The 22,799-nt window shown below is 40.1% G+C and overlaps 2 protein-coding genes across 9 annotated transcripts in view; one reads left to right on the plus strand and one right to left on the minus strand.

Moving 5' to 3' along the window:
- The window catches only part of LOC148862253 (forkhead-associated domain-containing protein / FHA domain-containing protein), a 46,355-nt gene extending 41,057 nt beyond the window's left edge, over window positions 1-5,298 (minus strand). For 3 of the 8 annotated variants that reach the window (XM_088974351.1, XM_088974347.1, XM_088974349.1), the window contains exon 1: window positions 3,357-5,162. In XM_088974351.1, coding sequence (XP_088830477.1) covers window positions 3,357-4,735 — 1,379 coding nt within the window. In that variant the 5' untranslated portion in view covers window positions 4,736-5,162. Of the gene's footprint in view, window positions 1-3,356 lie in introns of all 8 variants that reach the window. The other 5 variants (XM_088974350.1, XM_088974346.1, XM_088974352.1 and 2 more) reach the window with 3 other exon arrangements.
- Window positions 5,299-9,418: 4,120 nt separating this feature from the next.
- On the plus strand, window positions 9,419-13,491 carry LOC148862254 (glyceraldehyde-3-phosphate dehydrogenase A, chloroplastic-like). The gene is made up of 5 exons (XM_088977061.1): window positions 9,419-9,861; window positions 9,982-10,098; window positions 11,893-12,194; window positions 12,306-12,550; window positions 12,749-13,491. Exons 1-5 carry the CDS (start codon window positions 9,820-9,822, stop codon window positions 13,249-13,251), a joined length of 1,209 nt encoding a protein of 402 aa, XP_088833187.1. The 5' UTR covers window positions 9,419-9,819; the 3' UTR covers window positions 13,252-13,491.
- The last annotated feature ends 9,308 nt before the right edge of the window (window positions 13,492-22,799 follow it).

Below are 22,799 nucleotides of genomic sequence, written 5' to 3' on the forward strand. Positions count from 1 at the left end.
TCCAACTACATCAAGAGCCCCAAGAGAGGAAACAAGAGAGAAAGAGAGAACAGAAAAAGAAGAAAATTAAATTACATCTTTGCCCAGAACATGACATCCCTGTCCACCCCTTGCTTAGCTAACCCATCAGCAAAAGAATTAGCTGATCTTTTTACCAACTAATTTTAACTTCCATTTCTTGAACCAGCCATCTGAATTTACTCTTCAAATTACTATAACTCCATAAACCACTATCTTCTTTGTTCAGCCACCCAACCACCACCTCTGAGTCCCCTCTATTTCCTCCTTCCTTCTCTGCTTCTTCCCTAGGGGTGGATTCAAGCCAAGCCAATCCAAATATCTCACTTTTGAGCTCGGCTCAGTAGAAATACATGAGGTTTGAGTTTAGTCTTGAACTCGATTCAAGCTAGACACATGAGACCGAATTCAGCTCAACACAAAAGCTCATATGTTCAAGCTCGATAGTGAGCCAAACTTCATATTAAAAAAATAAAAAAGAAATAAACATGTAAAAAATATTTACTATTATATATAAAAAATTAGGCTTGAGCTCAGCTCAATTACCAAACGAGCCTATATATTGGGCTCGATCTCAGTTTGTGTCCACCCCTATTCTCCCCCCCCCCCCTAGAATGCCCTTTGGTTCCTTCTCTCATCTCTTGAAAACTCTCCCCACTCTTCTTAGTTGACTGATCCACCTCAAGTTAATCGGAGCAATAGGACTTACCTCTATATTAGTTTTTGTCTCAATCATTGCCTTCATTTTGCTATTATTTGATCCATCAGCTCCTGTTTCACTCCAATATCACTTGCAGCCACCACCTGTGAGCCCTCCTCATAGGAATCCTCTACTACCTTATAGGAGGAACAATTTCATTGTTAAAATTCCTCTTCCAAAGCCAAAGAATCATGCCTTAACTGAGGAAGACTTAAGTTGTCACATGCCTCCCCATCATTGGGCTTGGATTTGATTACTATCCCACTTTGTTTACTCGCTTGAGTCACCCAAATCAACACCATGGTCTGGTTCACTCCTTGTCCCTCTTCTCAGTTGTTCAAATTTCCATTCAAAATACAACTTCCTGCACATGTCTCAAGCTATCAACTTCCCATCCCTTTTGGGCAAACAAACCAATGCCTTCCATGTAAGCATTCTCTTTCTGCCACTTCATCTTCCTCCCTTCTTGCATCCTTCCACAGGGAAGCTTCCATGGAGGCTGTCAACCACATAGAGTAGGACATCCCATCTTCAAAAACTTCCACTTTTCTGGGATTTCCTCTGGTTTAACCCCACTCAAGATTATGGCTGCTGAGTGCAGATCCAATATGAATTCCATAAAGTTGAGTGCTGCATAGTGATGCCAGTGATTCAAACAGTCCTTCCTTCCAGAGATGAAAGGGAAACCCAAGGATCCTAACAATAACTTCATTCTCAACACCGATTGCTTTTTCATTAGATAGGGGACACCACTTTGAAACTGTTATACCTGCAGAATCCGTTTGGATATTCAATGCTGATACATCATACATCTATTTCATCTTCCACCATTTCAACTAAAGCCTTGCACATTTCAAATGGGGTGATTATAATTGATTTCTTTATGCTCAAACCTTTTTCTTCCAATCTTGTGGTTTGTTTACTACTGCTACTTGAGCTTCTCCTTCCTGAATTCTGGCCTGAAGGCCCTGAACTTCTTCTTCTTTCTCATTCAAGAAATTTTGTAACACTGTAAGTATCTCCTTCCACCCTTCACTTTTCCTGCCTTCTGGGAACAAACCACCTGCTTTTCTCAGGCTTCCTCATATTTTGAGCTCTTCCACATAGCATCTCTTCTCGATTTTATGGCACCTTCTATAAAGTTCCAAAACCATTCTATTACACCAGTACCCACCAGCAACACTGTCACCATTTTCAACTCTCTCACCTTCAGCGCAGCCTTCCTTGAGTTCTGAATCTCTCAAGCAACAAACTTTTGGCTTTGATTTTCACTAGTCTCATCCATCGCCCAGTCCTCACAAACTCACGAATTCCATGAGTTGTTCACAGTTACATGTTCACTAAGGGTCCATTTGGTTTGCAGGAATAGGGTTCCAGAATCTGAACCAGAATGGTCCATTCTGATTCCAACTGTTTGGTTGGGCAGAACCAGAATCCCATTCTCATTCACTGGTTGAATGGCATCCCCCCATTTGAGGGAATGGCCATTCCCTCCCCCTCCCTTGGGAATGAGAATCCATTCCAGCTAATACTGATTCCAGTTCCAATTCCAGTTTGAACCAAACAGGCGAGGGGAATAGACCATTCCGATTCCAATTCTGAAGGATTCTGATTCCGATTCTGTGAACCAAACGGACCCTAAGATCTTATCATTATCAGAGTCCTCATCAGGGGAAAAAATGTAAGTCTGAATTGTTTCTTAAATTATAATTCTCAAAACTGTCTTTAAAACTATTGGTTTTCTTTTCTTTCAGAAAGCAAAAGATGATTTGAATCCAAAACTTTTTGAAATTTATTTAAAAACTTTAGACAAACAACAAAAAGAGAAGAATTGTTGACATTCTTGTCTATAAAAAAACCTGCTTTAGTGGTTTTCTTTAACATGTAATACTAGCTTTCTTCCACCCCAATCCACTCTTTCCTAGAAGAACAAACAGATTAGTAAAGGTTGTTTCATGGAAAGTGAAAAAAAAAAAAAAAAGAAACTAACTTTAGCATATTTTGTTTAGAATTGTTCAGATATTTATGGAGATATAATCAACTTTTTATGGTTTTGACGTAATAAAGACATATCTCTGAGTACATAATGATGTCTTATTCAGAATATATTTTTGAGCCAAAGTGTAGTTAAACACTTTTTATTAATTCATCAAAGTATCTACTGCTTTTCTTTTTCCTTTTGACCTTTTCTGACATCATTTAGAGCCAGAATATCTCAGGTCATTTTTGCTTATTGCATTCTGTTAACAGTGCTCGAGAAGCTTTGTAAAAAATACTAAAGCTGTATTTGGGATTTCCCCAATGAAGCCATTTGCAACATCATTGACTCCATCATTCATGACGCCATCCTATCATTGGCCACCAGAAAATATAGAACCATTATTCTGCAGCATGATGGCATATTTAACAGTAACTATCATAACAATATAGGATATCAGTTAAATAAAATCTTGAAAGAATCATTGGGCATTCACTAGTACCTAGAAGTATTGCTATAAATGCTATGCCAATTCTATGCATGTACAGGTACATGTCTTCTAGCTATGGCAGTGCATAGAAGAATCACAATTAATATGATAATATCACAAGTTTAAAAAGAAAAAGAAAAAAAGAAAAAAAGAAAAAAACTTAGATGTACCATGAAATATCGCTAGTAAAGGTTGCAATAAATATGCGCAAAAGGCTTTCTATAGGATAAAGAAGCTCCGGCAAGGAAATCACAGAATGCTGAGCTAGTGAACGGTGTTCCATAAACTCAAGACGGTTCAGGCAGAATGTCCCCCCTGATGATGAGCAATCAAATGTCCTGTTGTTCTTTAATTTGAAACCACTGTTATCTTGATGGCCTTTTCTAGTAGAATTTGGTACCAGACTCTTGAATTCACCACTGGAAACAGCTTTTCCAACAGAAGTTTCATTAGCATGTTTCTCTTTGTCATTGAAAGCACAGTTAGATGCAGGAGAGGGGTTTGTTTCTGAAGCAAACACAGCCTCCCCAACTAAGCTCCTCTTCACCACACTAAGCCTTCCAGCATCCAAGACACAACAAGGACTTGGTTCACGCACAAAAGCAGGCCTACCATTTTTCACCAATTTAACTTTCACAATGTCATTTGAAGTCACACCTTGAGATTTGTTTTCTCTACTGATGGCCTGATTCCCATTTTTATGTATACTATTCAAAAACACAGAACCTTGAATGTAATTTATGGGATCCAGACTGTCTAACATCTGCCTACATTGACTTAAAAGAAAAACAGCTCTGCCAGTAACGTCATCATATCCTGATCTACAAAGAGCTAAGTGCTTGCTTACACCATTTTCCCCTAAACCAAGTACATTTTCGCTTCCTTCTCCATGTACTGCTTGTCCCACAGAACATCCTGCAATAGTTTCTGCCTCCCCATTTAACTGCCTATCTACTGTAATCCCATTTAACCTGAGAACCTCCTCTGTGAAAATAACCCTTTCAACGACAAAACGAATCCTAATTCCCGAACTGCAATTGAATTCGTTTCTACAAGCAAAGGAAACTTCATCCCCAACAGATAACTCCATGACAGATCCTTTGCCAAGCCTAAAGCCATTAACGAAAACCCCATTTAAAGAACCCCTAACACTAAAGCCCTCCTTGGTCTCTCTCCCTTCAAGACAACATCGAAATCTTCTCCTTATATCATCCAAATCACGACTACAAGGCATGAAGAAACCGTCCACAATAAAAATCTTTTGCAGCAACCCATCAAAGAAAATCTGGCAATGCCGCTTGCTTATTCGAGCATCCTCAAACACAATTTCACAACATCGATTATTCCGACCAATGGTATAAAGCCAATCCGACCTTAGACAAATTGAATTATAAATAAAACCTGTTCTCGATAAAATTGGAGAAACATCAAAGGATTTCAAATAGCAAAAGCCCGCATTTGCAACGATTCTCTGTTTCTTGTGAAAAGAATGAGAGGGACGAAGAACCATATCCCCTCTTCCCCTCTTATTACAATCGTCAACCTCCATGAATCGAGATTAATCCGATAGACATTCAATGAGAGACCACAAATAATACATTCTTAAGCTATTCGATAGAAGGTGTGAGAGAGAAATAATTTAACGAGGCTGGGATGATAAGACCAGACCTCAGTGGTCGTAGACGGGAGACGAATGCGCAAGGCAGGAAGGACCTGTCCAACTAAAATCCCATCTCCCTCCATTTCCTCAGTATCTATCCCTCTCTTGAAGAATTTGAACTAAATTCCTGGCGAGTATGAACGGGAACTGCTTGGCTACTGTGTGCGTGCAAATGCTGAAATGCTTTATTAAGACTTAAGAGTATAACTCTCCCGCCATTTGCTTTTCGCAAAAGTCACCACTCACCGGTCACAACGTTTTCCTCCTTTGGTCCACATATTGAAGACTGTCCTTTTTTATCGGATGTCTCCGAAGAGCAAGACTGTCCTCCTTGAGCTGAAACTATGTACAGTGCAAAGAGTACACATGCAAATATGCACAGTGCAATGGCCTATAACTCTAACCGTATACATTTGCATTTGTTTTTTCATATTTGGAAGAAGTACAAATGCAAATTTGTAGAGTGCAAAACCTTATGTTTTTTATTGTTTTGTATGTATTTGCATTTATATTCTTTCCAAACTGAGTCATAATGCCTATAACTCCAACTGTGGCACAAACAAACTATTTTACTAACTTTCAAATCCACAACCCCCCCCCCTAAAAAAAACACATGAATATTTGGATACACATAAATACACATAAAAACATTATAAAAACACATCAAAAATACTAAATATAAGTACTAAATGATGTATATATACTTTAATGGTCTCATGAAAAAATATATCATAATTAATATATGGGAATAAATGAATATTTTCTAACAAAGATATAACTAAAAAATTATAAGTTGATAAATTATTCATCAAACTTATAACTTAAGCTTTCAATTTGGTAATTCTTTTGGTATTAAAGTAATTATTTTGTATTTATTTTAATTTTAAAATAATAAAATATTCGAAAATGAATAACTTCCAAGGGAGAAGAGTCCAATAATCCTATCCAACCATCCAAGATACAATGATACAACTTTTAAGTGGATATGTATTATTTTTGTTATTTAAAATGATTATTTCTATATTTTTATTCAAAAATTATAAAAATTAAAAAAAAGATGAATTTTTAACAAGAAACTTTAATGGATGTATGGATATGATTGTTTATCCATATATTCACAATATAATCATTCTTTATTATTAGATCATACCAAAAATATAATTTTTCTATTATTTTATATTTTCCCCATTTTTTTCCACAACACTACATGGATTTACTTATAGCACAAAAAAATATTGAATTTTCAATACAAAAAAATCAACATATATTTAAGCAATTTCATGCATTCAAGTAAAAAAGAAAAAAAAAGCACGAAAAAATTTGTACATATTATGGATGAACTAGAAAAAAAAAAACATATCTATTTTTTACAATTTTTGCACAATGCAAGTTTATGTTGAAAACTTTTTTGAGTTTTGGTTGAAAGCTTCTAAAGAGGGCTATAAGTCATATTTCACTAAATATTAAAAATTATTTTTCTGTTTTCCTATTATTCGTACTATATCAATCAATACAACACCGATACAATATAGATACAGTCGACATAGGACTGATAGAGCACGATACATATCCAAAACAACAAAGAAAAAAAAAATTGAAACTCGCCTTTTTCGATGCATTCCATATAATGGGATCTTGCTGGAACGATATATATCAACCATGCAGCTTGATACATTTGGTCATGTAAATTTTTTATCTTTAAAAGTACCGAATTAGCATTATAAAATCTAAATATATTGGTTTTTATCCTCTTCAAGTATAATCAAAATCTTTGTTTTCTTTGAACAAGTTAATATATACTAAATTTACCTTACTATTACTAGTAGTGTGATTACAATGCGGGTCGTGTATTGGAGGCACCTAAATCTCCTGCACTCATCTTGGTGAACGCTAGGATGCTCTTCCATTCATATTGCTACACATCAGCTACACTTGGAACCTAGCTTCCCTTTAGATGGGATGTTATGCTTAAAGAAGAAACAAAAATTACATGAACAATTTGAGGAAATCTTAGAAGATGACCAAGTGTTGTGAATGTGTGATAATTTTGAATGAAACTTGCACTTTTGCAATATGTAACCCACGACAAACATTACACCATGTGTTAACATCGATGCAACCAAACAATATTTCATAGGGTAAAAAAAGACTTAATTATACCATGAAATTTTCAAATCAACTTAAACGTACCTTGTCCTTGTAGGGTGGCCCTACTCGACTTAAATATACAAACGTCAAATGGGAATTGATTAATTTTTTTTTTAATTTTAAAATATGTACAGTGTAAATACATACAAAATAACACAAATTACAAGATTTTGCATTCTAGATATTTGTATTTGTGCTCTACAAAATAAGCCTTAATAAAAAAGATTTGTATTAATAACTAGTAAATGGGTAAGTGCTTTACATGTGGCAATTTTAGATGATGATAATAATAGTAATAATGTATCCAAAATTTTCTATAAAATTCATGTTTTTTTTTTATATTTTTGTTTTTCAATATTAATCAGATATACATTACAAAATTCAATTTTGATTATTTAAACATCCCATATTGGGCTACAAAGTTTTGGGTATCATTGATAGGCCTACCTACTTAACTGGGCTCTTCTTTTGGTAATGACATAATAATTTATCTTCTTACTATATATATTTTTTTGTTCACTTATAAAAAAAAATGCAAGATATATTTAAAGAGAGGGACTTGAATGATGTAAAAAGTAGTAGTGCAAATTACATTTTAAACCTCACAGTTAAATAAAGGTTAAATTAAAAAAATATGTATTTTAGTCAAAAGAAAGTTCCACAATCTTATTCATATTTTTAATGGTAGTGTTAATATAAAATTATAAATATTCTTAATTTTTCTATAATTTTTTTTATTTGTATGTCTGTAAAAATAATTCTGTTATGTATTCTTATTTTTTTGTTTGATACGACAAATATATGATATTATACATGCTCCCAAATATTTTTTTGGTAAAATTCATGTCTTTTTTATTTTTGTGTTTTTATATTTTTATATTTTTATATTTTTATTATTTAATTATGACATTAAAAATTGATACATTTTACCCAAAAGTTGAACTATTGATCTTTTGCCAAAATAGAAAAATAATTACATTTTTGGTTAGTTTTAGACTATGTATTTCATTTTCATCATCAATAATTTCATCTTTATGAACAACCTCTATAGTACCTTTTAATCATTGATAATTAGTGAAGTTCAAGCTCTTATTTTTTCTAGCATTTCGGGAGGTTTATTGGCCACGCAGGTCTTCAAGGTTACAAAGATGAGAGCTAGTGAACTTAAAAAGAAAAAGAAAAACTAGCTAGTCAAAGGTCAAGATGGGCTGCAATTAAAAGAATGTCTTAAAACTTCCAAGGGCATAATAACTTTGGATTTGTTATTCAAACGACATATGTGATATATGAAAGTAGTATGGTATGGGGTTCAATGCAATCTACACGACTACAACAATGTCAATCATCAGTGAATTTGGGTCAAGAATATTGGTACTGACTACTGAAATCATATTATGTTTTGCTTATAAAGCCCTTAAAATGAAATGACATTGGCCATTTCATGAATTTTATTATTTTTATTGAGCCTTAGATATGTTTTTTTTTTTTTGAATCCAAGAGTTAGGAAATCAATAATGTTCTATTGATGTTTTTTTTTTCCTAATTTGGGAAAAAATTCACTATTTTTGGCAATTTTAATATGCTGGGAAAAGTCAGAGTCTAAATCGAACTAAGATCAAGAAGAGTGTAATAACCCGTACTGCATCAATTTTATACATATTTTTTCACATATATATTACTGATACTAGATGAGTGAATTGAAGCAACACTTCTTGAAGCCTAGAACCTCATTGAAGATGTTCAAAAATGCACATTCTCTCATGTAAGAAGATCTTCAAATAGGGTTACGTTCACATTGCATTGCGAGGCTCGGTTGTATCTACTATCTAGACCTGGTCATCTGAACTGGGGTTCTTAATTACATGTTTATGTTGTAAATGGTCTTCCATAATTAGTTTAATAGATGCAATGCTTCTTTACTTGAACCAAAAAAAAAAAAAAAAGCATCGTTGAAGCTCGATTAATATTTTTCTTGAGCCTTTTTTTTTTTTTGTAAATCATGCTTAATCCAAAAAACATAAAATCAAAACTGGATAACTGAGATTAGCTTTTCGAGTTTAATAGATAAATTAGACTCTAAAAAGAGAATTGCACGCAAAATGCAAAACAATTGGAAATTAATATGGCCCACTGCATGTCCACTTCTCTTAAACATGAATAGATAGATGATCTTTGGGCTTTAAATAAGCTAGCATACCATATTTATGTCGGAACTGGGGAACTTACTGGGCCGAGGGCGTCAACTTGGGCTAATATCCAAATCTGATGGATAAAATTCGTTTTAATTAAATTTAAAGGAATCGAATTTGGATCTAGGTATAACCGGTTCGATATGATCCGTTTGCAGACGTAGTTAGGTCGAGTGGAAAATCAGGAGGAGATAGGATTGCTGATATAATGGGGCAAATATTGCCCATCCATGATGCATTCTTATTTCTTTCTTTCCTCGTCTCTTGTACTCGCAAGCAGAATCAGTACAGACTTCAAACCAAAGTACAACACTCCTCAAATCCACACAAACCACTGTGGCTGGGTTTCCTTCCTAACTATTCATACCCACACATTTGAATTGACACCCAGTGATTCAGGCCCAAGGAAACGAAGGCCCAACACGAACACGGTGATTCGTCATCGGGATTCAGTAGACCAGTCGATGGGTCCAAATTAAGCACAATGCACAAACCACAGCCATTCGTTCGTTGAGGGGACTATCCAGAATCTAATCCTCTCTTTTATTATCCCCTTGCTTACTTGAAACAAATGCATTTCCTTCCACCGCTTCCCCTTCACCTACTGCTGCTTCTCTTCTTCGTTAGTTCGTTACCATGGCTTCGGCTACTCTCTCTGTAGCCAATTCTGCTCTGCAGGTGGTTTTCGCCTTTCGGCTTCTTTCTTTCACTTACGGTATCCTAGTGGTGATTAGTGGTTAATTAGTAGACTATCACAGTCACAGAGATGATTATAATCATTCTGATATATTTGTGCAGGCCAACGGCAAGGGCTTCTCGGAATTCTCTGGCCTCCGCAACTCATCCGCTTCTCTTCCCTTCGCCAGAAAAGCCTCCGACGATTTTCTATCTGTCATTGCCTTCCAGACCTCCGTGGTATGCGCTCTCGTTCTGTGTCATGATCAGTGTGTGTGCTAAAATTTTCTTTAAGTTTGTTACACAAACCACAACCCTTGTTGCACAGAAGGGATGATGATGATGATGATCTCCCGTTTGAGTCTGTCATAAGTTACATGCAAATACAGTACCATCTTTGGACATAGACATAGTTATGGGAAAGAGAGTTCGCTTACATCAATGGCGATTATCACTAATTGAATTGTTTGAATTTGAATCCTCCATAAATAATTCGATGATCGTAGATGTCATGAAGCTGGCCGGTTGGTTTTGGATTTTGAAGATTATTTTCCATTCATTCAGTTATCAGGAAAAATAGCACCCATTTTGCATTGGTTCGTCTACTCAAGCGCCTAGTTTTGCTACGTCTCACTTATTACCTCTTTTCTTTTTAATAGTTTCCCTCTGGTAAAAATCCACTCTGGATACAATGATGAACTAATAAGGTATTGTGGTCCTCCGATCCCAAATCCATGCTGTCCTTGATGTTAAGATGACAATCAATTGTCTCGTGTCTCACTCTCTCAGACTCTCAGACCCTCAGGTGAGAACTGAAGAGAACCTTGAAAGTTGAAATTAAGCAAAATAAATGAACAATAAAGAAAAAGAGGGGAAATTGTCTAAAACTCATCGAGATCAAGAAAATATTTATGGTCAAGAAGAAGAAATGTGGCTCCTGTAGTACCCAACATCCACTTCTATCTATGTCAGAACAAAGGTGTATTGAATAAAAATTAGGCTGACATAAAAATATGTTTAATAAGGTTGTTATGCCATTTAAGGGCAGTTTGGTCATAAAATTTACATTTATGCTGACCTAGACAATTTTGTCCTGTGGAGCATTTAAAAAAAAAAAAAGAAAAAAAGAAAAACACTAACCTGTGAATGTTTTGAAAAGATATGGTGAATTTAAGAGAATTATTAAAAAGTCATGATAAATTTTAAACAATTTCCAAATAAAACGAGATAGGAGAGAGTGTAGCCCAACACTTTGTGGGCCTAAAATGAGCCACTAACCATCTGGTATCATGCAAGCAATCAATCAGTAACCAATGAATTGCTATTCAGTACGTGAATTTGTGGTTGGTTAAAGTTTTTCAGGTAACATACCTAAATTGAAATGCAGAGGAAACGAACAAACAAACAGGTCATTTGGCAAGTCTTTTTTAAAAGATCTTCTGAAAGTTTTGATAGTCAAAAAACGATATGAGAGATTTTGCATCAAGATATTAACAGCTTAAAGACCATTTGGTTAAGGCACATCTATTCGAGCATCTTTTCCATGTCTTTTCGTGGCTACGGCTTTTAACAACTAGATTTTTTCCCAACTAAACGGGAAAAGATCAAAATGTGAACTGATGGGCTTCTAAAAAACCAACAGCCCATGCCAAATGGGGCCAATTTATGGTCATATTGCCCGTGTATGAGAAGAGAGAGAATATTAAACTTGACAATGCTAGGTGGATCTGGCCCAGCATACATATATTCTTAGGCCTAATCCATCCCAATTCCCATGGGCCAGAATATCACCCTCCCCCGCTTACCTGTCCACGATTAATCATTGTGGTTATGTAATTAATTATCCGGTAACAGTTGTTTTGTTAGATTTCAGATCTGTCAACGAGTCTTTAAATCTGGGACCCTTAGCCCTTAGCCGGGGTATTGTGATGTAGAATCAATACAATCTAAATTCCCTATAGGCAGGGGATATGAATTGAGGCTTGAAGATCAAATATATATATAATTTAAATATTTTGCCCTGTCGCTGTGTAGGTTGGAGGAAACGGTCAGAAGAGAGGAGTGGTAGAGGCGAAGCTGAAAGTGGCAATCAATGGGTTTGGAAGAATAGGGAGGAATTTCTTGAGGTGTTGGCACGGGCGGAAGGACTCCCCGCTGGATGTCATCGCCATCAATGACACCGGCGGTGTGAAGCAGGCCTCACATCTCCTCAAGTACGACTCCACCCTCGGCATCTTTGAGGCTGATGTCAAACCTGCTGGTGACAAAGCCATCTCGGTCGATGGTAAGATCATAAAGGTTGTCTCGGATCGTAACCCCGTCAACCTCCCTTGGAAGTAAGCAAGCAAGACCCACTTTCGAATTCGATATTAATGTTTTTCCCCTTTTTTTTTTCTGGTCTCGACCGTACCTTCAAATTAATTAGCTATATAAATATATCACCGCAGGGATCTAGGGATCGATCTGGTGATCGAAGGAACGGGTGTGTTCGTTGACAGGGAAGGTGCAGGGAAGCATATCCAAGCTGGGGCCAAGAAGGTGCTGATAACAGCCCCCGGGAAGGGTGATATCCCAACCTATGTGGTTGGGGTCAATGCCGACACCTATAACCCGGACGAGACCATTATCAGTAATGCATCTTGCACCACCAACTGCCTTGCACCTTTCGTCAAGGTCTTGGATCAGAAGTTTGGTAAGCACCACTACTGATTAAATTAATAATTGATCGATACTAGAGCTACACATACATGCAGCTAGCCTAGCTAGCAGTAGTCGCCATGCTTGCATGACTCGAAACTCGATCGATTCATTAACATTAATTAGCAAGTCAATGATCATCATATACACACACATATATATATATATATATATATGGCTTCTGCTGTTGCAGGCATCATTAAGGGTACCATGACCACCACTCACTCCTACACCGGAGACCAGAGACTACTTGATGCAAGTCACCGAGACCTCCGACGTGCAAGAGCTGCAGCCCTCAACATTGTCCCAACATCAACAGGTGCTGCCAAGGCCGTGGCGCTTGTTCTGCCGACCCTCAAGGGCAAGCTCAACGGAATTGCTCTTCGTGTCCCCACTCCCAATGTCTCCGTCGTGGACCTGGTTGTCCAGGTGTCCAAGAAGACCTTTGCTGAGGAGGTTAATGCTGCATTCAGGGAATCTGCCGACAAGGAACTCAAGGGCATCCTCTCCGTCTGTGACGAGCCACTTGTTTCCGTGGACTTCAGGTGCAGTGATGTCTCTTCAACTGTTGATGCTTCCCTCACCATGGTTATGGGAGATGACATGGTTAAGGTGATTGCTTGGTATGATAACGAGTGGGGTTACTCTCAAAGGGTGGTTGATTTGGCCGACATCGTTGCCAACAACTGGAAATGACCAAATACATTACTACTCTTTCAGTAATCAGCTCCGTCATGAGTCACCATTCAGGAGGGTGCCATGCATGCATTTTTAAAACGAGCTCTATCGATCTAATTTGTCAAAAATGTATTGAAATAATGTAAACTTTGTTCTTTTTTTTTTTTATTTCTTCTTTCCTTAATTGCTTTTTTTTTTTTCACTTTATCTTTGTTAAACATTTTTTTGAATAATAATAAGAAAAGAATATAATACAAACCGAAACTAACTAGGCGACACAAAAACTCAAAAAGCACAAAGATATAACCAATGACTCCAAAGGTCAAACACTACTGAAACCGAAACCAGGACTTCCAATAACAACCCAACATTCAGTTAGGGCTGTTCATAAGAAGATCCAATCCGACCAAACCGATCAATCTGGATCGATTCAACCTGAGTTGGCCGGGTTTTTTTCAGTACCAGTCGGTTTCGGGTTATAAAAAATCATAAACCGCTGATTCGATTCGATTTTGATTTTCGTGTGTGAAAATCGAAACCGATTCAAACCGAATCGACTTAGTAGTCAGTTCCTACTTAGTAGTTATTACCTACTTAGTTCTTACTTAATTAATTTGTCTCTATTCTAGTTACAACCTAACTTTAAGTTAGGTTGTACAACAATTAAGTCACCACTAAGTGGAGCCAAAACCGACTCAAACCGATTAGGTCAGTTTTGCTTAACATAGGATCAGTTTCAGTTTCAATTTCAAGTATCCCGATCATGTTGGATCAATTGAAAAAACATCAGTAAACTAACCCAACTTGACCCGTGAACAGCCCTAATTCAGTGTACAAGCTTATCAAAACGACTTACCTCTTCCTCTATCCCTTACCGCCTTCTTTCTTCTCAATTCTGCTTTAATGAAGCATCCACAAAAAAAAAAAATAATGTCTTTGTAATTTTTTACTTCAGGGGAGCCCACCAAACCTAAATCCCTTACTGTCTGCCAAAAACTCTTCATCATAACTACCAAGTCTTCCTTTTATCTCGCGCCTTGTCAGTTTCTGCCTCAAACCTTAGAAAGTCTCTTCAACGAACTTTTACCCACCCTGAAAATACAAACCCAACGAGCCTAAGTTAGTTAGCCTTCTTTTGCATTTAATTAATTTATTTTGAAATTTGAAATATGAAAAAAAAATCTAATTTCGCCGTGCCGCACTACATACCGGTTTACTGTATATAGCATACATGCAGTGGACCTTGGCGTATTTATAAATATACAAATTACAGACTAAGTTCACTCCAGAGTGAACCAAGTTCTCATTTTATTTTATTGCCAAAAAAAAAAAAGTAGAAATGTAGTACACTTTAGTTGAGCATGTTTAGTTTTATGGTGTTGTGTGTGCTTTGTGTTCATGCAATGGAAATTGGGAGGCAGTTTATTAGACACAAATGTAATGCATGCAGCAATTATATTGTTTTATTAGACAAGTGTTATTGCTTATTGGACACCACTAGGTATCATTAGGCATCATATAGGCAAAATTTCATAACCCGAAATAAGATAAAAAGTAGAAAATTAATCAACCCACCATACATTCGGCCCTCGCAACATTCTTGAATAAATTCTCCAATTTCTAGCGATAGTGATTGCCTAATTGGCATGCGATACGATATTTTGATTCTATTTCCAGCTGCTAAAAAGTGAGGCTTAATTTATTAGTACGTGGTCTAATTAAGATGGTCTCTCCTTAGTCCTTTCTCTTTTATCTAATTCACTTTTATTAGCAAATTCCCTTTTCTGTCCATTCTATATCTCACAATAAATATGTGCATGACAACTTTTTTTTTTGCCAATCTCTTCTGGATCAAGATTGGAAAGGATCATTTGAGTTCCCCCTCACCCGCCCAAAAAAAAAAAAACTGATTATTTTTTATAGGTTCATTATTTCAACGGGTTTTTTTTTTTTTTCTTTTGGTGAATAAGATAGGATCAAATTCCATCAGCTCATGGTACTTTTATTAGCATTTAATCTGTATTTTTGGGTGCTCTTACATATGGTTTTCCTTTTTTTTTTACGACAAAATCACCGGTTTCCAGCAACATTTCTAGTACTGTAGGATAAGTCGTCAAACATTGGAGATTTGAGTGTAGGTCTCTAATTACACATTTATTTTTTTTTAGTTTTTATTTTAAATTGGTTTAGTTAGGACCACCACTTCGTTCTACAACATTAAAGATTAAAAACTCGGGATCTTTATAATGCATTGAAATCGGACGTATGGGCTGGGTCCATTTAAAATTTAACAACTCAACCCCAGCCCGGCTAAATTACACCCTAGACTCCATATCCATCAAGTCTATCCCTCTCAAGAACCTCCGACATTAACAAACAACCTTCTTTATAGATCTATCTTTTAGCATTTTCTCTGAATTTCCATGATTATTATGATACGAATTACGGGGTTAAGGCCTTTAGGGGCGGGGGAAATAGCAAGTAAGGGTGAGTAAATGGGTAAGTTCAAGTTGGCACCCAATGCAACTGATCTTGAATCTGCTTTGAATCGATCTTATACAATCTGTTATTGACAGGGAATGATTCTAAATTCTTGGAATCAATGCCCACTTATACCAGTTATAGGGTCTAAGCCTCTAAGGGTTTACCCTAATTGAACCAACCTAGAGAACTGGCCTTGGTTGACTTTAGTGGTACTTGCCTTGAAATAAGTCTCAAAATGCTTTGGGATATAAAAATTTGAACCAAAACACTCATGATTACAAAGACCATGTCTTACTTGAGCATAAATCATTTAAGCGATTTGATCATTTTTCTTTAATTTAATACCTAAACATGTATAATAAGTAATGAAAAAGGTAAGTGATGAGGGTAGATTCGGCCCTCCAGTGAAATTGTGACATATGGCATCTCGTGACAATTAGGCAAATACCTAGGCAATAACTTACCAAGTTGGTGTCCCACCCGGGCACTGGTCTGGCCGGCCTTGGTGCGGCCTGGCACGACCTGCACGCAGCCTACGGGCGGCTTGCATGCGGCCTGCGCACTGCCTAACGCGGCCTGCATGTGCCTGGCGCGACCTGCGCGTGGCCTGGTGCAGCCTGGCGTGGCCTGGCGCGCGACCTGTGTGACCTGGCCGACCTGGATCAGCCTGGCACATGATCCGACCTGGCCAACCTAGCCGCCCATAAGAGGCCCACCAATAAACTCGGCATGCATACCCCGCAAGCTCGGTAGCTCACCAAGGAGCTCGCCAAGGAGCTCGGTAGCTCACCAAAGAGCTCGCCAAGGAGCCAGGCAGCTCGACAGAGCTCGCCACAAGCAGCTCGACATAGCTTCCCCGGGCAGCTCGCCACTTGTAGGGTAGCTCGGTACAGGAGTAGTTTGGCGTATCGCAGGAAGATCTCCTGCCTGACAACCTGGCTTAGACACCGACCCGCCAACTGACACAGGCGCCAACCTGACAACCTGGCCCAGACACCGACCCGCGACTGACGCAGGTGCCGCCTTGACAACCTGGCCCAGGCGTCGACCTGGCCGCCTAACACAAGCGTCAGCCTGACGACCTCGAGGAGTTCACCATCGTACCCCAGTTCTAACGGGATGTGACGAGTCTTACCGTCTGGAGGCTTTTCACCCACCTTACCCGTGAGGACTCCGGTATATAAAGACCTCACCCCCCAAAGGGGGGGAGGATGGAAAAAATGGAGGTTATCCCTGCTCTCTAACTCTCTCGTTTCTCCAATATCATCTTCAAAACTCTCTACAATCAGAGTGCTAATTTAAGCGTCGGAGAGTCCCCGCCGGGAAAATACCCCCGAGTCCTTTGATTCAGTTCTCGCAGGTCCCTCAGCTCCCGCCGCCTACAAAGAGGAGGAAAAGGTGGAGTTCTTGCAGGTCCCTCAGCTCCCGTCACCAACAAAGAGGAGGAAAAGATGGAGTTCTCGCAGGTCCCTCAGCTCCCATTGCCTACAAAGGAAAGAAGATCACCTCATGCAGAGGGTAGTCGGATTGCGTTGCACCAGAGAACTCCACCATTCTCTGAGTCATAAGCTGCCTAGTAGGGAGCTTGCCACCAGGTACCTCTCCACCAGGGAGTTCGCCACCAGACAGTTCTCCACCAGGGATCTTGCCACCAAGCAGTTCTCCACCAGGGAGTTCACCACCAAGTAGTTCTCCACCAGGGAGCTCGCTACCAGGCAGTTCACCACCAGGGAACTCGCCACCAGGTAGTTCGCCACCAGGCAGTTTGCCATCAGGCAGTTCGCCACCAGGCAGTTTGCCATCAGGCAGTTCGCCACTAGGCAGTTTGCCATCAGGTAGTTCGCCACCAGGTAGTTCGCCACCAAGTAGCTCATCACCAAGGCACGTCACCACCGAGTCAAATAACGAGGTACTTAGCCAAAAAAATTTATACATCACAAAAAATGGTTTGTGACCAGAAACGGTTACATCAATTGGCGTTATCTGTGGGAACACGCTACAAAAAGCTAAGTTCTCATCCTACAAAAGCTAAGTTCTCATCTTACCAAAGCTAAGTCCTCACTTTTGAGAAATTGAAGCTATCGCTTTATAGTTTACATTTTTTATGAACTCGAAGACTATGCAGGGAGCTAACAGACTAAGTAGCTCTACCAACCTTACTTTCAATTCGGATAAAGCCTCATCGGTCCTCTCCGCAAGGTCCCCCCTACAAAGATGAGCTCTTCGTGGCTTCCGCGAGAGTTGGCGGCCAATAGACTACATAGACGCCCTTACTGGTCGAGCCTTCCAAGGCTCCCGTGTGAGCTGGCGACCTAAAGTTAGTAGTGTTGTCCCCGAAGGTCGAGCTCCTAGTAGCTTCTTGTAGGGGCGGGTGACCGACATTTTGAAGTTGATGCAGCGCAATCACAACTCGGCACCTCATTGGTAGTTCGGGACCTAGTCAGTTCGGCACCTTGCAGGTAGCTCGGCACCTGGTCAGCTCGGCACCTCACTGGTAGTTCGGGACCTGATCAGCTTGGCACCTTGCAGGTAGCTCAGCACCTGGTCAGCTCGACACCTCATTGGTAGTTCGGGACCTAGTTAGCTCGGCACCTTACAGGTAGCTCGACACTTGGTCAGCTCGGCACCTCACTGGTAGCTTGACACCTGGTCAGCTTGGCACCTAGTAGGCAGCTCGACACCTGGTCAGTTCGGCACCTCACAGGTAGCTCAGCACCTGGTCAGCTCGGCACCTCACAGGCAAAGCCTACGGTCCACATTACTACTTAAGACCCAATTGCCTCTTCGGCACGGGCAAAGTCAAAGAAGAGTGGACTATGATTCGCTCCCAAAGCCTACGGGCCACATTACTGCTTAAGACCCAATCGCCTCTTTAGCATGGGCAAAGTCAAGAATAGTGGACTATGAGTCGCTCCCAAAGCCTATGGGCCACACTATTGCTAAATACCCAGTCGCTTCCTCAGCATGAGCAAAATCAGCAAAAGTGAACTATAATTTGCCCCCAAAGCCTAAGGGCTACACTACTGAACTGGCAGAGACCTCCTCACCTTACTGGCAGCTCGCCACATATAGGCAACTCCCAAAGCCCAAGGAATTGGATCAGCACTTACTAGCTCATCGACTTACGGGCCAAAAGAAGAAATCTACTCCCTTCGCTGAGTTACTCTCAGCTCGGGAGTGGGGGGCAAATGATGAGGGCAAATTTGGCCCTCTAGTGAAATTGCAACACATGGCACCTCGCGACAAGTAGGCAAACACCCAGGCAACAACTTACCAAGTTGGTGTCCCACCCGGGCACTAGTCTGGCCGGCCTTGGTGCGGCCTATGGGTGGCCCGCACGTGGCCTGCGTGACCTGCGCGGCCTGGTGCGGCCTGGATCAGCCTAGCACATGATCCAACCTGGATTAGCCTGGCACATGATCCGACCTGGCCGACCTAGCTGCCCATAAGACGCCCACCGATAAACTCGGCATGCATACCCCGCGAGCTCGGTAGCTCACCAAGGAGCTCGGTAGCTCACCAAAGAGCTTGCCAAGGAGCCAGGCAGCTCGGTAGAGCTCGCCACAAGCAGCTCGGCATAGCTCCCCTGGGAAGCTTGTCACTTGTTGGATAGCTCGGTACAAGAGTAGTTTGGCGTATCGCAGGAAGATCTCATGCCTGACAACCTGGCCTAGACACTGACCCACCGACTGACACAGGCGCTGACCTGATAACCTGGCCCAGACACCGACCCGCCGGCTGACGCAGGCGCCGCCCTGACAACCTGGCCCATGCGCCAACCTGGCCGCCTGACACAAGCGCCAGCCTGACGACCTCGAGGAGTTCCCCACCATACCCCGGTTCTAACGAGATGTGACGAGTCTTACCGTTTGGAGGCTTTTCACCCACCTAACCCGCGAGGACTCTGGTATATAAAGACCTCACCCCCCCAAAGGGGGGAAGGATGGAAAAAATGGAGGTAATCCCTGCTTTCTAGCTCTCTCGTTTCTCCAATATCATCTTCAAAGCTCTCTCCAATCAGAGTGCTAACTTAAGCGTCGGAGAGTCCCCGCCGGGAAAATACCCCCGGGTCCTCTGATTCAGTTCTCGCAGGTCCCTCAGCTCCTGCTGCCTACAAAGAGGAGGAAAAGGTAAAGTTCTCGCAGGTCCTCAGCTTTCGCCGCCTACAAAAAGGAGGAAAAGATGGAGTTCTCGCAAGTCCCTCAGCTCCCACTGCCTACAAAGGAAAGAAGATCACCTCATGCAGAGGGTAGTCGGGTTGTGCTGCACCAGGGAGCTCCACCATTCTCTGAGTCACAGGCCGCCACTAGGGAGCTCGCCACCAGGTAGCTCTCCACTAGGGAGTTCGTCACTAGGGAGTTCGCCACCAGACAGTTCTCCACCAGGAATCTTGCCACAAGGCAGTTCTCCACTAGGGAGTTTGCCACCAAGTAGTTCTCCACCAGGGAGCTCGCTACCAGGCAGTTCGCCATCAGGGAGCTCTCTACCAGGCAGTTCGCCACCAGGGAGCTCGCCATCAGGCAATTCTCCACCAGGGAGTTCGCCACCAAGTAGCTCATCACCAAGGCACGTCACCACTAGGTCAAATAACGAGGTACTTAGCCAAAAAAATTTATACATCACAAAAAATGGTACGTGACCAAAAACGGTTATACCAGTAATATTTACAAAATTTAAATAATAATGAAAAATGAGAAACTATATCATCATCATCATCATCATCATCATCATCATTATTATTATTATTATTATTATTATTATTATTATTATTATTATTGAAACTCACATTTTTAAATAAGATGTTTCATTTGTTTTTCAGGGGGGCGGGGGCAGGGGGAGGGGAGATTCTGTGTGAGCTCTGTGGTCAGACCCTTGGCTTTTACACTCTCCTATTTCTATTATGCTAGTAGTGACTTTTTAAGGAAAAAAATAAACTGACCTGAGGCGCTGTCCAATCGGCCCAAACTTTTTGCAAACACAACTGGCTACTCATAGAATACCAAGTCAAATACATTGGTGTAGTGAGTTGAGGCTGGTAGTACATAATTGGGCTGGTTCATGCATGACCATCCACTTACGTCAGCACCTTGGACTGAATTAGGGTTGCGTCCTGACCCAGTAAGATGTTGTGTAGCAGTGCAGGTATGGGCAGATGCTCATATCCCTACTTGTGTGCCTAATGCTTTCTTGAGCCATTCCAAATTATGAATAATTCTCAACTCAAGTCAAGATAGAAGATGCAAGACGCAACAAGTAATTAAAACAGTTGGTACCTCCAATTCCACTGGCTCAGTCCCAATTCATCCCAACCTGTCCCAACTATATATATATAGTGTTTGTGGCATCTTGATCTTGGTAAGTATTTATTTACCAATTACCACAGCATATAAATAAGCAATTAGGCACACCAATGTTTTGGGCATATGTGCGCAAAAATTGATGTTTGTTTATGTCCGTTTGTGCAAAACCGTGAACGCAATATGCAATGGTAGCTAGACTCTAAAATTTTGTACTATGACAAATGACAATTGTAGAAACATGAAATGATGTGTGGGTAGCATTTCCACAATCAGTTGTCATTGTCACAACGCCCTTGTCCTCATGATGCGGAAACGGAACATTAGAACATAAACAAGGTAAAAAATACCAATGTTTTGAGTTGTGTTACTGTGACTTGTTTAACAAATTTCCGCTTAATTTATATAAACACCTAATTGTGATATAAGTTTACTAAACATAATATGTGTATAGTTAATTAATTAAAAAACAGTATTTGATTGCATAATAAGAAGGGTATTGGTTTGTTGGTCACGCTCAGCTTAATTAGATGCAATGCCAAAAGCATCCTAATTTAAAGATTAAAGTTTAAACACACACACTGTACCAATTGGGTTTGTGCCTGGGTTTTGAATCAAAGCCTATGATACTGATAGTTTGTATTGTTTTGGCCCTTTTGGCTTGGCTCTCTTTCCCAGTTACTGTTGCTCAGCCTAGGGTTTCAAACTTGGAAACTTACTTAAAGCCTGGAAATGATGGTGGTAGGTGTATGAAGTGTGATTAGCTTGCCAAATCAAAAAGAAAAAAGCCAACATCAGGATGGCCCTGCCCCATTCCTTCAAGCCAAAATCAGGAATGGCCCTTCCCCATTCCTTCAATTTTCTAAGAAGCGGGGGTCCCCATTGTAGACTAAAGTCAAGTCATAGAGCATCCCTTCTTCTTAGACCAGACCATATGACCATATCCCCATGATATGTTGAGCCCTAAGAAAAAGTTGCTTTTGGTTGTATTCCTTTTTTTTTTTTTTTTTTTTTTGTCTGCCGACGCACCCACGTTACTCAACTGGCCGGGTGCAGGTGGTCCAACGCAACAGGAAACAGCTATTCATATGGGGGCACCCACAGTGCATCTCAGCCGTGTCTCTAGCTGAGATGTGCTGTGTGACGTTTTGGGGTGCTCTCAAAGGGGGGGATGATGTGAACTCACAGCTATAGCTATGGCACACATAGAATAGAGAAAATAAGAACAGAACAGTATTGTGCAATGCATAATGCGTAGTTGGGCGCCTTGATTTGTTCCAAAATTCAAAGGATTGGACTATGTGCCGACGTTGGAGAGCACCGACATGGCACGGCTCGGCTTTACCAAAGTCTTGTGCTGCAATTACCTAGTCGTAGCAACTTGATTGATCATTGATCACTTCACATGACCTGAGCCTTACTTTACTTGGAATCATAACCAAACCTCATGTATCATTATCAATGCCTATATGGTAGATAGTGTGGACTGCGGGGATTAGACTTTTTCACGTGGTGGTCTGGACGTGAAGCCAAGGCCCCAATGCAATGATCCGTGTTACCGTCCACGTGCAGTCCTAAGATTTCGGATGGATATTGTTGTTGTGGATTTCAGCTGATTTGAAAGTAGAGAGGGCTGAGCTGAAGATTTAATTAAGCTGGTTCTTTAAATTGGATGAATGAAGCGTTTCGGAAGCTTTTTGTAGGGATGGCAATTTCTATACTATTCGGGGGTATTTATTCTTACCTTTTCCAATGGAGCAGGTTTTTTTACTTAAATGATGAGTT

The sequence above is a fragment of the Nelumbo lutea genome, chromosome 3, assembly GCF_056320005.1.
Source record: "Nelumbo lutea isolate HS-2025 chromosome 3, American lotus-T2T, whole genome shotgun sequence".
Lineage (NCBI taxonomy): Eukaryota > Viridiplantae > Streptophyta > Magnoliopsida > Proteales > Nelumbonaceae > Nelumbo > Nelumbo lutea.